The sequence below is a fragment of the Amphiprion ocellaris genome, chromosome 3 (assembly GCF_022539595.1).
Source record: "Amphiprion ocellaris isolate individual 3 ecotype Okinawa chromosome 3, ASM2253959v1, whole genome shotgun sequence".
Taxonomy (NCBI): Eukaryota; Metazoa; Chordata; class Actinopteri; family Pomacentridae; genus Amphiprion; species Amphiprion ocellaris.
The window spans coordinates 20,828,818-20,844,978 of NC_072768.1; the positions used below are offsets into that span (position 1 = coordinate 20,828,818).

Below are 16,161 nucleotides of genomic sequence, written 5' to 3' on the forward strand. Positions count from 1 at the left end.
CTGGCATTAAGGACTGCTGTTGCCATGGGGGTTGGGAGGTTGCTTGACCTGCGATGTTTAGGAGGGTGGTACATGTCAAACATCCACATGAATATCAAGACTCACGGTTTTCCAGCAGAACATTGCATTAAAACAAGAAGATCAATATTATTCACTTCACCTGTCAGTGGTCATAATGTTGTGGCTGATCGGTGTATATATAGAATATAGACAGATTACCTTACCGAGTCTCTACAGGAAGCTGCAGTGTCGCAGCATAGTTTACGTATAACAAAAAACACACATGCAAAACATTATTTTAAAAATATATACTAGATGAAGAAAAATCTACTTAAAATAAAATAGAAAGATTAAAAAAGATTTAGAATATAAGATTAAACTTGGACAGTGCAAGTTAAAGTGGAATGTGAAAAATAAAGTTCAATGTGCAAAGTCCTCAGAAGATAAGTCTCCTCTCCCCACACAGAGGGGAGTCATCAAACAGCATCAGTGCAGTGGGTGAGAATGACATTTTGTAGTCAGTTCTTACTACATCAGAGCTAAAAAAAAAAAAAAAAGACTCCAACTGAAAACACTGCTGTCTCATTAGTAGGTCAAGCAGGGAATGTGAAATGTTGTCCATTAGGTTGAGCAGTTTGTGCAACATCCTTCTCTCAACATGCAACTGCAGGGGCTCCAGAGAGGCACAGAGCCGGGCTCCTTCATCGGTGTATTCAGCTTCTTTGTGTCACTGCCTTTGATGCTACTACCCCAGTAGATGGCTGCAAAGAAAATTGCAGTCGCTATAACAGACTGGTCAAAGATCTGCATACATTGAAGGACCCAGGCTTCCTCAAAAAATGGTCTGCTTTGTGTTTTCCTGTGGACAGTTTCGGTGTTGCACTTCCAATCCAGTCTGTTATCAAGGTGAACTCAGGTATTTGTAGCTTTGCAGTCTTTCTTTCTTTCTTTTTTTCTTGATAAATTTTACTTTTTTAAAAAAATTTGTGACGTACAGCCCGTGGTACTGCGACGTCATCGAACGGCGCCGTTGTTGTGCCAACACAAACAGAAGCTAACAGCGAAGCTAATAGTAAACTTTGCACCCTGTCTCCAGCCTCGGACGTGTACAGTTTGGTAAGAATCATCTGTTAATCACTGTCATAACAGATGAACACATCTGAGTCTGATTTTTATGGTAAAGAGCTTTAGTATTTTTCTCCGAGGGCTTGTTGAATGGTTGGCTAATGCGAAGTGAGGCTGCTCTCTGTTAGCATAGTGTTGCTCAAGAGTGTTACGTCGTTGCTCGGTTAGAAAATTTGAGTTGAGGCTCATTGGTGGATTATGTCTGAAATGGTGGCGTTATAAGAGAATCTGTAAAGGTTTTTTTTTTTAGACCAACCCTTTACGTTAATACACTAATACTTAATATCAGCACCGCTAGCTCAGCTGGACGTTATTACATAATGCTATTTTAGCTAATGCAGCTGAAGTGTTGTACCTCGACGACGTTAGGTGCATATGGTTGTTTGTCTCCTAATTAACAATTTCTTAACCACGGTTGGGTTTTTATTAGAGTTTGATATATCGTTGCTATGGTATGTTTGCAGCTGCAGCTACTGAAATGATTACTGTAGTTATCTAGTGTGACAGAATGTGTTTGCTTTACTTTCACTTTAGTTAGCAGTCTTTTAGTCCATTTTCAATATGCATACCCCTGTTCATAAACGTCTATGTTATTATGGCTGTTCTTTGTTGAAATTGTAAGGGTCTCAAATCTTCAGGAAATACTGATACAATATACTGATACAATACATATATACTTTTATTAAATTATTGTATTATTCACACCATCAATGTGGATATTGCAGTCAGAGATAAGAGATCACCTTTTATAAACTTTAAAAAAAAGTGTATTATTTTTATTTTATTTTTTTTTTACCATTACTACAGAGAAAAAATATATAGGGACACCAAAAACAAAAGAAAACAAACAAATAAACAAACCAAAACTGTTCAAACCAGAATTCCTAGGAGGTTCTGTAGAAAGCAGCTGGACTTCTCGTTTAGGTTCTTGAAGATGTTTCTTGTCTCATTCTACAGGCTTGCTAAATGAGAAGTCCAGTTGCTTCGTACTGAAGCTCGTCAGATTACCATGACCTGGATGTCTGAGAATCTACACAGACAAACTAGACTTCAATAACTCATGTTCAACTGTTCATCTTCCACCAGGCTCGGCGGAACTGAATGAGGTGCTGTTTCCTGCCTCTGCTGTTTAGTAAGCCCTGCTGCTGCTGCTGCTGCTGCTGGGATGGGCCAGCAGATCTCAGGTCAGGGGGTCATGACCCGTCTGCCTGAGAAGCTGGTGAAACACGCTGGATTGGTCCGTGACAGCGGCTACCTAACCTACGAGGAATTTCTGGCAAGAGTGGCTGAACTCAATGACGTGTAAGTCTGGAGGACACACAGCTGCTCCGTAGCAGAAATAGCTTTGCTTTGATACAATCTGGTGTAAAGGACTGTGAGGAATGGACAGGTGGAAATATGTGACCTACTTCACAAAGTATACCTTTTGGCTGTTCACTGTTCAGATTGAGAAGTGACTTCAGTCTTATTCAGTCCCCAAGGATTTGGCTCATTTTATTCCCTCAGGTCTTAGGCTCTGCTTCTGCCAATTTAATTTTAGCACACCAGCTCTCAGACAAAGTAAGTTGGAGGCAGGATAATGCATCTATATAACTTGAAATGACACAGTATTATAGTGGAAGGTTTGAATTATTATTACATTTGGGCAACAACCTTAAAACAGAATCCACAAAATGTGGAAATAATTAGAATAATTGTGGTATTGAAAATAAAATTTCATTGTTCATTTTTCAATGTAACTTTGAACACAGTGACAAAAGTATTTAAATTTTTGTATATTTGCCATCCTTTTACTGTGTTTGCATGCATTGCCATTTTCGTATGCTGTTCTGCTAATTGCTGTAGCGAGTGGCAGAAATTGTTTATGGAGTTGAACACACCCTCCCTACTCTGTTGCATCTCTCTCAGTACGGCCAAGCTAGCTGCTGGACAGCAGAAACACCTACTGTTTGAGGTACAGCCAGGATCCGATGCCACAGCCTTGTGGAAAGTGGCTGTCAGGATCGTCTGTACCAAGGTGAGCCCAGTGAACCCTCTGCATATGCCAACAGGACCATCTGTTCACACCTTTAATTTTGTGAGAGAGAAAGAAACAGATGCAAGCGATAACATACACCTGCAAATTGCGTTTATATGTGGGAGAAAGTGTGCTGATGGATATCCTATGGTACACTTGTGTCCGTTTACTAGAGTTGACTAGTTTATCGGTTGGAAGAAGGCCCATATTAGAAAAATGTCAGCCTTTTTGGGAAAATTAAGCTGATGTTCGGATTGCATTATAGGGGGAGTTGACGGGAAAAGTAATTCCTGTAATTGCTGGTAACTGAACTCACTGTTAAATAGAATTTGAACTTTGTGAAATTACAGTGTAATAGACACCGACATTTAGCAGATCAAACCAAAACAGAAATCAAATAAATGTGAGAAAACATAAAAAGGAGCAGGACTTGGCAAAAAATCATCACATCATTTCAGTGTTTCTCGGTTCATAGTATGCTGTGATAGTTATCTATACAGCCGATTCCATTTACAAAGATGTAATTTGGTACCAACTAACAATGATACCGATTCAACAACTAGTGAAAAAGGTTTTACAAAATTACTCACATCTGTTCAGTAGACTGCATAAAAAACTACTGACCAAGGCAAACAATATTAAAATCACTCTACCTCTTAGAGAAAGAAATCCTGTAATACATAGCTGATAGAAGCTGTCGCTGAGCTTGAATTGATTAAACACTTGTGATAACTGTCAAAATCCCACATTGATTAAACCCAAGTATTTTAACAGTGTAAAAGTCAGACTGCATGTGTGCACACATATACAGTATATTATATCTCTATGACCCATGTGATTGTCTGTGCCTCCTCCAGATCAACAAGGAGAATGGCATGGTGGAAGCGTCACGGATCATGAACCTGTACCAGTTCATCCAGTTGTACCGTGACATCACCAGCCAGGCCGCTGAGGTGCTTTCCACTGAGGGTGCCACCGAGGGTTCGTCTGCCCAGCTTCCCTCCACAGACTCCTGCCAGGCCAGCATGTGGATGGGCAGGTCAGTGCATGTAGGGGGAACTCTGGAGCTGTTGAAGACCCCATGACAAGTACAGCATCTACCTCAGTGTATTTAAAAGTGTAGTTTTTATTAATTGCTACTTTATTCTAGATCCTGTGTTCCACACTAGAAACATTCACCTGCATTACACGTACAGCATTTCCAAAAGCTTTGTTTAAGGGTTTGAACTGAGCACTTTTGCGCATTTTAACCAATTATTTTTTTTGTTTTTTGTGGATTTCTTAAAAACATAAAGAAAGAACCTTTTATAGCTCAGGAGGTAGAGCTGATTGATCGTGGTAGTGGTTCAATCCAGAGCTCCTCCCGCCTATGTGTTTGTTGTCTTACCCAACTGTCCTTAGGTACCATACCAGGCCCTGATCTGACCATTGTCAGCAGTTTGGGGTTCAGTGTTTTGCTCGAGTGCATTTTGACATGTGTATAGGTGGAGCTTGGAATAAAATGGCCAACCCTGTGGTTAATGAAGACCACATTTTGATCAGGAATTTACCAAACATAGCTAAAAAGAGAGAATGTTGGACTTGGTTTTGCAAGGTGATCACTAATGATGATATTGCTCTGTGGGAAATTTTCCATTAAAATCACAATGGTGATAATTTATTAACATATTTTTAACTTGGGGGCTGCACAGTGGCGTAGTGGTTAGCACTTTCGCCTTGCAGCAAGAAGGTCCCTGGTTCGCGTCCCGGCTTTCCCGGGATCTTTCTGCATGGAGTTTGCATGTTCTCCCTGTGCATGCGTGGGTTCTCTCTGGGTACTCCTGCTTCCTCCCACAGTCCAAAAATATGCTGAGGTTAATTGATTATTCTAAATTGCCCGTAGGTGTGAATGTGAGAGTGCTTGTTTGTCTGTATATGTAGCCCTGTGACAGACTGGCGACCTGTCTAGGGTGTCCCCTGCCTTCGCCCGAGTCAGCTGGGATAGGCTCCAGCCCCCCCCGCGACCCTAGTGAGGATTAAGCGGTGTATAGATAATGGATGGATGGATGGATTTTTAACTTGAGGTACAGTTTAGTACAAATAATATGTTCTTTATTGTCCTACACACTGTGCAAGTGATCTATTTTGTGACTTATTTTGCAGCAGTATGAGCGTTTATCCCTCTGGATGATTTCCCAGTGATAGGCAGAGCTGGAGGGAGGCTGATGGGATTCAGAATTTTTATGCATTTTTAGAACATTTAAGGATATACTGTATATCTCAGGCAAATCCTCTGATTGCAAGGCACAGGAACATCCAACATAAAGCCTTTCATTCCACAAGTAGATATCCAACAGTTAGAAAAAGTGGCACCTTCCTCCTTAGAAAATAATTAATGGTCGAGGCCTTTTCTGTATCTGTTTCCGTGCAGGGTGAAGCAGCTGACGGATGCGGAGGAGTGCTGTATCTGCATGGACGGAAAGGCTGACCTCATCCTGCCCTGCGCCCACAGCTTCTGTCAGAAATGCATTGATAAGTGGTGAGATGATAGAATAAGATTGAAGTTCAGCTCAGTGATTAAACTATTGCTTTTTAAATCAATTATTTTTATATTAAAACTTTAATATCCAATGACAATAGGTAATAATTAGTAAACACTCTGCTGTTTCTGCAGGAGTGGGCAGAGCCGAAACTGCCCAATATGTCGTCTGCAAGTGACTGCTGCCAATGAATCCTGGGTGATGTCCGATTTTCCCACAGAGGATGACATAGCTGGCTACATCCTCAACTTGGCTGATCAGGCGGGCCACCCACACAGGCCTTAACACATAGAACACTATCTATTTTTAAAAATTTCCATAAATCTATTAAGATTATTTAATCTGATTGCTGTAGAAATACTGTAGTTTACACTCCCAACACAGCCATTCTTGTCTTTGCTTCGCTTTGTCATGCCTGTAATGAAACGTAAACATGTAATTGAAGGAGGCAGCTTTTCAGTTACACCTGACATCTTGTAGGATTACAGGTCTGGACACTTTAAAACCACAAAATAGTTTAAATAAGTATTTCTGTTCCTGTTTGTATATTCAGTAAAACATCCAACGTCACTTTCAGTTGAAGTGAATATGGTTGTTGTTTATGAGGAGTTGATCCTTGCTGATGTATTTCATAAAATGTGAATATGTAATAACCTTAATTTTCATAAGTGATAAATTTCTATATAACTGATATCTAATGCTTTACCTGAAGTTGTATTGAGATGAAATGTTAATTCAGCTGTTTGTTGTGTGACATTCAGTGAGTTTATCAGTTTGGTTTTTGATTATATTCAGACATTTGAACCAGTTTTTCCAAATATGAGACAGTAGTAATGTAATACTAACTTTTCAGTTTTACTAGTCTTTCAGTGCATAGCATTTATTTTCTGTTTTCTTAATAGACTATAAACCTGACAATTTTTCTTTTCGCCAAAATAAATTTCTGATTGTTAGTTGTGACAAATCGCACCTTGAAACTTCAGTGTTGCTTTCCGCGTGTGAGCGCACTACATCACACAGATGATTATGTGTCTGTGGTTGGAGAATATTATCTGACAGTGTAATCCTTTCACAGCAGCTGAGGCAATGCACACCAAAATATGTTAGATGTCTTTAATCAAGCTGTTCAGAGAGTTCGAGTGAGAGTCTGACCTTATGGTTGCATGACTGCATGGTCCGTTCAAAAGTTATTTTTAAAAACTTGTAATATTTAAAATTTAACAATTGAGAGCACATCACTGTAAAGCATTCAAGCCTACATACACACACTGAATGAAATTTGATTAACGTGAACACAAGCCGCTGTGTAATGTGATGTTGCAACCTTAAGGTGGTAGCGTTCTCCTATAATTCTGCTGAGGAGTTGTAGCATTATTAAAGGCATTTCATTTGCAATGCTGAGTGAAAGGAGGCGTAATAAAATGAAAGCATTCTTACTGTATTATCCTTAATCAAGAGATACTCACTTTTTGCACTTTATGACTTATTGTGTTGTGATGAATTGAAAGATTTACATCTCTCTGCTTCCTTCACAGTGTCTTTGATCTTTTGGTGTTGATGAATTGTGTAGTTATATGGTCTAAATGTATATAATTATACATTTTCTATTCTATGTAAACAGGAATATGCAATAAAAACCTAAATGCTTTCATGTGTGCTTTAATGCTGTTACATTAAACTAATGTACTATATTGTCCTAAGTTATATGTGTTTATTTCATGCATCATTTCAGATCAGTACTGGGCAACTACAGTTTGGAGCACAGAAAAGCAACAATCCTCAAATTAAATATGATCTAGCGCCTGAATTTTAGAATCATGATGTGTCATTTGTTAGCACCATGCAGGTTTCATTGTATATGGCCTGTGGTCTTCAGAGCCTCAGCTGAGCTGCTCTGTTCTAAGAGGAGGAACAACGTGCGCCATCGTTTAGTTTTGACATGATCTCAGTTTAAATGTTTTAATTGATTAATTGGGTTTCTTTAACCCACACAGTGACAACTTATTCTCACTGAATGACATGCAGATAAATTCATCTTCATTCTTGTAAGTACAATTTGAAATATTCATCTCTGTTCATAAGCCTTTTGTCTGGATAATCGTCGAGTTCACCTGCGCAGCAATGAATGTTTACAACTATGGCTAAGCTAAGCTAAGCTAGCAACATCGGTATTGCTGTGCTTGGCACCGTTGAGCAGAGTCATACCTAAGCTAGCTAATGGCTACTCTTCAACACAGTTTAGGTCACCTAAGGTACAAAATATGCAAAGAAATAAACTACAATATTCACCCTTTTCCATGTTTTTTTCGAGCTATGACAATGTTTTATCTTTTTCGTCCAACATTTTAATTGTTTGTCATTAGCATTAAAAGGAACCATGTAATGTTTCAAAAGCTTTAAACCAGCGAAGGTAGCAAGCTATACAAGGGCTCTCATGGTTGGAAGTTTTTTTTTTTCTCTTCTAGTTGGTAAATATATTTTTTACTAAGCTGGAGGAAATCTGCTTTTATATCTTTAATATCAGCCTTCTAAGTAATGCTAGCTGTAGACTTAAAAAAAGAAGGTACTAGCCAACTTTGTCAAATTGGTCTCAAGTTAATTCCTAGAATAAGACTGAGGCAAAACTTGGAAAATCGCTACTAAAATATGCTATGTGGGAATTAATAGAAAAACGTCTTTGGAATTAGCAGTGGCATCTCCAAGGGGTGTCACTGGACACATTGATCTGATGGGTAAAGTTAATTCACTTTGTTCCCTCAATACTGGCTGCTGAATCACATTTGTTAGTTTTTGAGAAGTTTTGCTCGGTTTGAAATAAATTCACGTGGAATGTAATCTGAGGGACAGACACAAGTTTAAATAAAGTTCGTCAAAAGGGTCCGTGTACGGATCTGGTATTTGGATTTTCCGTTCTGAAACGGGTATGGAAAAACAAAAAAGAGAGTGGTTATTTAATTTTCGTTTTAAAATACAGAAATTAAAATTGAAATACAAGGCGTTTTTCCTTTTCATAATCAAAAACGGACATACGATTTTTTTTAAATGCTTTGATTTTCGTTTTATATTTAGAATAACAAGAAAGTAAAATCAGTAAGAGACAAACGAAAAAAGGTCAGTTTTTTCATTTTCTGAGACCGGAAGTGGTCATCAGAAAGTGTGGAGCCAAACAGAGTACGGTGCATAGTCTGTATATACATTTTTTTTTCGTTAGTTTTCATGGTCAAAATGAGGAATCAGGTGGCCGATCTTAAAATAAATCAATATTGAATTTTTTATAGAGCGTTAAAGTTTTGCCAGGGGGCGGGACTACTTGATTGACAGTCCGGTCTGGAATGATTGACAGGTCCTATGGAGGAGGCAGCAGAGACTCTTCGCTCCTCGTTTGGATTAATTCTGATATAATAACTGTTGGTTTATTTATCGGTGCAGCAGCAGAACATTTTCCACAGACAGTTTTCCTGCCCGTTGGCTTGTTTTAACCAGTTTTCTACCTTCGGCTGATTCTACCAGCAGACACTGAAAGGACTCTGATAGTTCAGTTAAGTAAATGTTTATTTTCGTATCAGGTGCCGCTTTTAATGCACTTTATATGCAGCTTTAGTGTCAGATATAATGTGTGCCATGCACTCCAGATGTTGGTGGAGTTTGTTTCAGTGTGTGTTGACCAGAGAAGAAAGTTAGCATAGTAAATATTAGCTTTAATGTTAGCGATGCTAACCGAGCTAGCTGCTCAGTCATAGCCTGATTAAAGCTAACATAGCATCAAGCTAATGTGTTGAGTTTCATGTAAACAGCAGTGTGTTGTGTTCCTGTAATGTGGTTCATTAAGTTCATAAAACTGTGGCTGGTTCACATTAACGTAACGTTCAGGAAACTTAAATGTGATTAAAACAGTAACGTTAATGTTCTAGTTGTCAGTAATCAACTTTAATTTGACACTAAAAGAGACTGATAGTTTTAAATGACATCAGTTTCATTAATTTGTTGAAAATTGTCTCATTTTTGTTGTGATGTTGCTGCTGATTCATTAAAAGCAGATGATCCGTGTTGAAGATACGTTTAGTTCTAGTATCAGAAGTACAAGAAGGAAAATGGAAGTTTAGTTCTGCTACGTCAAAGATTTCAGGAATAAAATAACTAAATGAGTCTTTATGCCTCAAACTTTATTTTACAATAAAGAAATAATGAAAGAATCACAGATAATAAAAATATAAATAGCAGAGAAAACCTGAGAGAATAATTTCCTGAAAAGTCTGTGAAGGAAAAGCAGCTTTTTTATCCTGAAATATCAGAATCAGCTCCAACATCTGCATCTGACAGCATCAAGTCAACCAGAAAGAAAAGAAAAAAGAAAATGACTTCTTTCTGATCACATCCGTTCCGCTGCTCACAGTCTGCTGCTGCTCACATTCTTCACATTTATAGTCCACTTTTAAAAGTTCAGCAGACAGGTGCTCTGCTTTGGAGTGTGACGATGTCGTTGGTGATGTGGAGAGTGAAGTTTCCGTTTCACCCACAGCGTGCTTTAGGGCGCCGGGGTCAGACTTGATGTTTGAAATACTGACCGACAGCTCAGATCTAGCTGTCTGTAGTTCCGTTTTGATGGGTGTTAAACTTTCACTCAAAGCCGCCAGGAGCTGGGTCTTTAAAATAACCGCCGTCTCGTTACAGAGTGAAAGCAGCAGTTCCTCCTAAAGGTCAGAGATTGCAGCATCTGAGGGCCTCTTCAAAAGAAGACGTAGTTGATGAAGGCATTCTGGAGCAGGACCAGAAAGACCACGACCAAGCAGCCTTGAGATCTTAGGCAGCATCTCCCTCAGGTGGGTGTCAACGGTGTTCACGGTCAGGTCTGTGGTAATCCCGTCAAAAAACAAAACAGAAAAAAATCTAGATTATAAATCAACATGCAACCAAAGCACTCTGTGTATAATGCCATAGTATAGGATGTAGTTCAGAAAATGTCAAAGTATAGTATACTTTTCAAGAATAACATAATATGGCCTGTAATTCATAATATAGCTTGGCAAAAAAAAAACAACTGATTATTGTGGTTCAAAAAGTGCAAAATGATAGGATGTTGCCGAAAATTGTCATGTATGATATGTGGTTCAAAAAATGTCATAGTGCAGTATATTGTCAAAATAGTATGTTTTTGAAGAAAACATCAGAGTATAATATGTCATCTAAAAAATATCATAGATAATATTTCGTTGCACAAGTAAAAGTATAGTAATTTTTAAAAGTGTTAAAATTCTGTTAATATGTTGCTAAAAAACTAAAACCAAAAAAGTCACAGTAATATGTCAATTTAAAAAGCCTATAGTATAGATCATAGTATATAGTCATAGTATAGCATGTCGCTCTAAAAACATCATAGTATGTCCTTTGGTCCAAAAAACGTCATAGTATAGCATGTCGCTCTAAAAACGTCATAGGATAGCATGTCGCTCTAACAACGTCATAGGATAGCATGTCGCTCTAAAATTGTCATAGTACAGCCTTTGGTCCAACAAACGTCATAGTATAGCATGTCACTCTAAAAACATTATAGTATAGCATGTCGCTCAAAAAACGTCATAGTCTAGCATGTCGCCCAAAAACATCATAGTATAGCATGTCGCTCTAAAAACATCATAGTATAGCATGTCGCTCTAAAAACGTCATAGTATAGCATGTCGCTCAAAAAATGCCATAGTATAGCATGTCACCCAAAAAATGTCATACTATAGCCTTTGGTCCAAAAAACGTCAGAGTATAGCATGTCGCTCAAAAAACGTCATAGTATACTATGTCTCTATAAAAATGTCATTGTATAGCCTTTGGTCCAAAAATCGTCACAGCATAGCATGTCGTCCAATAAACATCATAGTATAGCATGTCATCCAAAAAACGTCATAGTATAGCATGTCGCTCTAAAAACGTCATACTATAGCATGTCACTGTAAAATTGTCATACTATAGCATGTTGCTCTAAAAACGTCATACTATAGCATGTCGTTCTAAAAACGTCATGGTATAGCATGTCACTCTAAAAACGTCATAGTATAGCATGTCACTCTAAAATTGTCATACTATAGCATGTCGCTCTAAAAACGTCATAGTATAGCATGTCAGTCTAAAAACGTCATAGTTTAGCATGTAACCCAGAAAACGTCAGATTATAGCATGTCGCTCTTGAAACGTCATAGTATAGCATGTTGCTTTAAAAACGTCATACAATAGCATGTCGCTCTAAAAACGTCACAGTATAGCATGTCGCTCTAAAAACGTCATAGTATAGCATGTCGCTCTAAAAATGTCATAGTGTAGCATGTCACCCAAAAAACATCATCGTATAGCCTTTGGTTCAAAAAAGGTCATAGTTTAGCATGTCACCCAAAAAATGTCATAGTATAGCATGTCGCTCTAAAAACGTCATACTATAGCATGTCACTGTAAAATTGTCATACTATAGCATGTTGCTCTAAAAACGTCATACTATAGCATGTCGTTCTAAAAACGTCATAGTATAGCATGTCGCTCTTAAAACGTCATGGTATAGCATGTCACCCAAAAAACGTCATAGTATAGCATGTCACTCTAAAATTGTCATACTATAGCATGTCGCTCTAAAAACGTCATAGTATAGCATGTCAGTCTAAAAACGTCATAGTATAGCATGTTGCTCTAAAAACGTCATATAGCATGTCGCTCTTAAAACGTCACAGTATAGCATGTCACTCTAAAAACGTCATAGTATAGCATGTCGCTCTTAAAACGTCATAGTATAGCATGTCACCCAAAAAACGTCATAGTATAGCATGTCACTCTAAAATTGTCATACTATAGCATGTCGCTCTAAAAACGTCATAGTATAGCATGTCAGTCTAAAAACGTCATAGTATAGCATGTTGCTCTAAAAACGTCATATAGCATGTCGCTCTTAAAACGTCACAGTATAGCATGTCACTCTAAAAACGTCATAGTATAGCATGTCGCTCTAAACACATCATAGTATAGCATGTCGCTCTAAAAACGTCATAGTATAGCATGTCACCCAAAAAACGTCATAGTATAGCATGTCACACTAAAATTGTCGTACTATAGCATGTCGCTCTAAAAACATCATAGTATAGCACATCTCCCAAAAAATATCATCTATAGTCTTTGGTTCAAAAAACGTCATAGTTTACCATGTCACCCAGAAAACGTCAGATTATAGCATGTCGCTCTTAAAACGTCATAGTATAGCATGTCCCTCTAAAAACGTCATACTATAGCATGTCGTTCTAAAAATGTCATAGTATAGCATGCCGCTCTAAAAACGTCATAGTATAGCATGTCACACTAAAATTGTCGTACTATAGCATGTCGCTCTAAAAACATCATAGTATAGCACATCTCCCAAAAAATATCATCTATAGTCTTTGGTTCAAAAAACGTCATAGTTTACCATGTCACCCAGAAAACGTCAGATTATAGCATGTCGCTCTTAAAACGTCATAGTATAGCATGTCCCTCTAAAAACGTCATACTATAGCATGTCGCTCTAAAAACGTCATAGTATAGCATGTCGCTCTAAAAACGTCATAGTATAGCCTGTCACCCAAAAAACTTCATAGTATAGCATGTCGCTCTTAAAACGTCGTAGTATAGCATGTCGCTCTGAAAACATCATAGTATAGCACATCTCCCAAAAAATATCATCTATAGCCTTTGGTTCAAAAAACGTCATATTTTAGCATGTCACCCAGAAAACGTCAGATTATAGCATGTCGCTCTTAAAACGTCATAGTATAGCATGTTGCTCTAAAAACGTCATACAATAGCATGTCGCTCTAAAAACATCATAGTATAGCATGTCGCTCTAAAAACGTCACAGTATAGCATGTCACCCAAAAAACGTCATAGTATAGCATGTCGCTCTAAAAACGTCATAGTATAGCATGTCGCTCTAAAAACGTCATAGTATAGTATGTTGCCCAAAAAACGTCATAGTATAGCATGAGGCTCAAAAAACATCATAGTGTAGCATGTCGCTCTAAAAATGTCATAGTATAGCCTTTGGTTCAACAAATGTCATAGTTTAGCATGTCACCCAGAAAACGTCAGGGTATAGCATGTCGCTCTAAAAGCGTCATAGTATAGCATGTCATCCAAAACACATCATAGTATAGCATGTTGCTCTAAAAACGTCATATAGCATGTCGCTCTAAAACGTCACAGTATAGCATGTCCCTCTAAAAACGTCATACAATAGCATGTCCCTCTAAAAACATCATAGTATAGCATGTCGCTCTAAAAACGTCATAGTATAGCATGTCACCCAAAAAACTTCATAGTATAGCATGTTGCTCTAAAATTGTCATACTATAGCATGTCGTTATAAAAATGTCATACTATAGCATGTCGCTCTAAAAACGTCATAGTATAGCATGTCGCTCTTAAAACGTCATAGTATAGCATGTCACCCAAAAAAGTCATAGTATAGCATGTCACTCTAAAATTGTAATACTATAGCATATCGCTCTAAAAACGTCATGGTATAGCACGTCGCCCAAAAAAACGTCATAGTATAGCATGTCGCTCTAAAAACATCACAGTATAGCACGTTGCCCAAAAAAACATCATCAATAGCCTTTGGTTCAAAAAGCATCATAGTTTAGCAAGTTCCTCTAAAAACGTCATAGTATAGCATGTCGTCCAAAAAACGTCATAGTGTAGCATGTCGCTCTAAAAACGTTTTAGTATAGCATGTCGCTCTAAAAACATCATAGTATAGCATGTTGCTCTAAAAACATCATACTATAGCATGTCACTCTAAAAACATCATAGTATAGCCTTTGGTCCACAAAACATTTTGTCCTGGCTGTCTGAAGTAGGTGAGGAGCAACACAAAAACAGTCCAAACGCTGGTTTCCAGAGGGTTAGACGAGTATTTATTTGAAAGAGGAAGTTTACAACAACACAACATGTGAGGGGGTTAAAAGCAAATGGGTGTTAGTAAAATAAAAATAAACAGAACTAAAAGTGAACTTCATGTTGACATTGATGGACATTCCAACCAGGAACAAAGTAAAAGATAATCAATACGAAAAAAAACTCTTCCTGTTCACCTCTTCAAGCCCAAAAACACACCACAGTAGCACCCTAAACTAAAACTACCAATGGGTTCCCTGTTTTCCTTTCTGAACAATTCAAAGGTCCCTCTCTATCTCCCCACACATCCACCAACCACTGGAACACATCTCCAAAGTTCTGCTGGGCCAGCTCAGCTTCCCCTCAGAAGAAGTTCCACCAGATGAAGGAGCCTTTTGAGAGGCAGCTGGCATCGTGATTGGACAGTACTTTGGTCTGTTCCAATCCAGCTTCAGCTCCAGAGACGGCAGGCGGGACGAGTCAACGGAGGCCGGGTGGACGAAGGCATGCAGCTGAGTACAATCCAGAAAACAACAGAGGAGGAGTGCAGTGGCCCAGGGCCAGAACAAACAGTAGCATCGTATGTCTCTGAGAAAACATCATAGTATAGCCTTTGGTATGAAAAAAACGCCATCATATACATCGTATATTGTACAAATAACAAGTCAAAGGAAAGAGATACATTGTAGAATTGTAGTAATTGTGGGCTGACTGATTTACTGATTATCAATATTTCATTTTTTACTGATTTACGGTAATAAATACATTTTAAAATGGCGCTACTTTGGCTCTGAACCTTTATCTACCTGTGGTTGCTCTGTCTTCTGGAGTGATTTGATTGGTTATACGTCACGAATAAAACTCCTTTAACTTAACATCTGTAAACAAAACAAAAACATATCAACAAAGTTTTCTGTTCAAGTTTGTGTTCTTGTAAGTTTAACTCCAAGATTTTAAATACTCTCATTTACTGCAAATGAATATCCAAATGAATATACTCCAAATGTCTCACTAATAGTCATTATCAGCCTTAAAAACCCACAAAACACCCCTTTATGCTCGACCACACTTAGTACAGTCCGGTTCCCCCTTCTATAAATCTGCTTGGAATCGTCCACTTCCTGTTTGTCAAAGTGGCCTTCTACCTGGACAGGTTTTGTTGGAGCTCATGCAACAAACATTTTGGGTAACTGCACTTTAATATGGATGGATGACACTGAATTAGAGTCTGTTTTAATGAGACTGAGTTCAGATGTGTTGCTCTGTCATTAAATAGTAAATTATTTCTCAGAATTCACAGAAAAAAGTCTGAAATGTTTGCTAGGTTAGCGTCCCACATGTTCTTTGGCTCAGCTAAAGCTAACTCTCTCGAACTTCTGGATCTCTTGAGTTGCTTGTTGTTAAAATATCTTGCTAGAGGTGCTGAAGCTCAGAAAGTCTGAGATGTTTGTTCAAAATAAGCTCATTCTCAAGTCTTACCTGAACTGTCCTCTTTTGTTTGAACTTTCCCTAAACTTAGGAGTTAATGACAGAGCAGCACATCCAGACTCCGTCTCATTTATGTAGAGATTAAACTTCAGTGTCATTCATTAATGTTAAAGT

The 16,161-nt window shown here is 38.1% G+C and overlaps 1 protein-coding gene and 1 long non-coding RNA gene across 2 annotated transcripts; both read left to right on the top strand.

Moving 5' to 3' along the window:
* Positions 1-979: 979 nt before the first annotated feature.
* Positions 980-7,361, top strand: rnf141 (ring finger protein 141). The gene is made up of 6 exons (XM_023281955.3): positions 980-1,116; positions 2,212-2,427; positions 3,034-3,142; positions 4,000-4,181; positions 5,553-5,660; positions 5,796-7,361. Exons 2-6 carry the CDS (start codon positions 2,291-2,293, stop codon positions 5,944-5,946), a joined length of 687 nt encoding a protein of 228 aa, XP_023137723.1. The 5' UTR covers positions 980-1,116; positions 2,212-2,290; the 3' UTR covers positions 5,947-7,361.
* A 1,702-nt stretch (positions 7,362-9,063) lies between these two features.
* LOC129348603 (uncharacterized) lies at positions 9,064-15,480 on the top strand. The gene is made up of 3 exons (XR_008601205.1): positions 9,064-9,199; positions 10,333-10,481; positions 14,844-15,480. It is a non-coding gene; the product is annotated as an uncharacterized LOC129348603 (long non-coding RNA).
* The last annotated feature ends 681 nt before the right edge of the window (positions 15,481-16,161 follow it).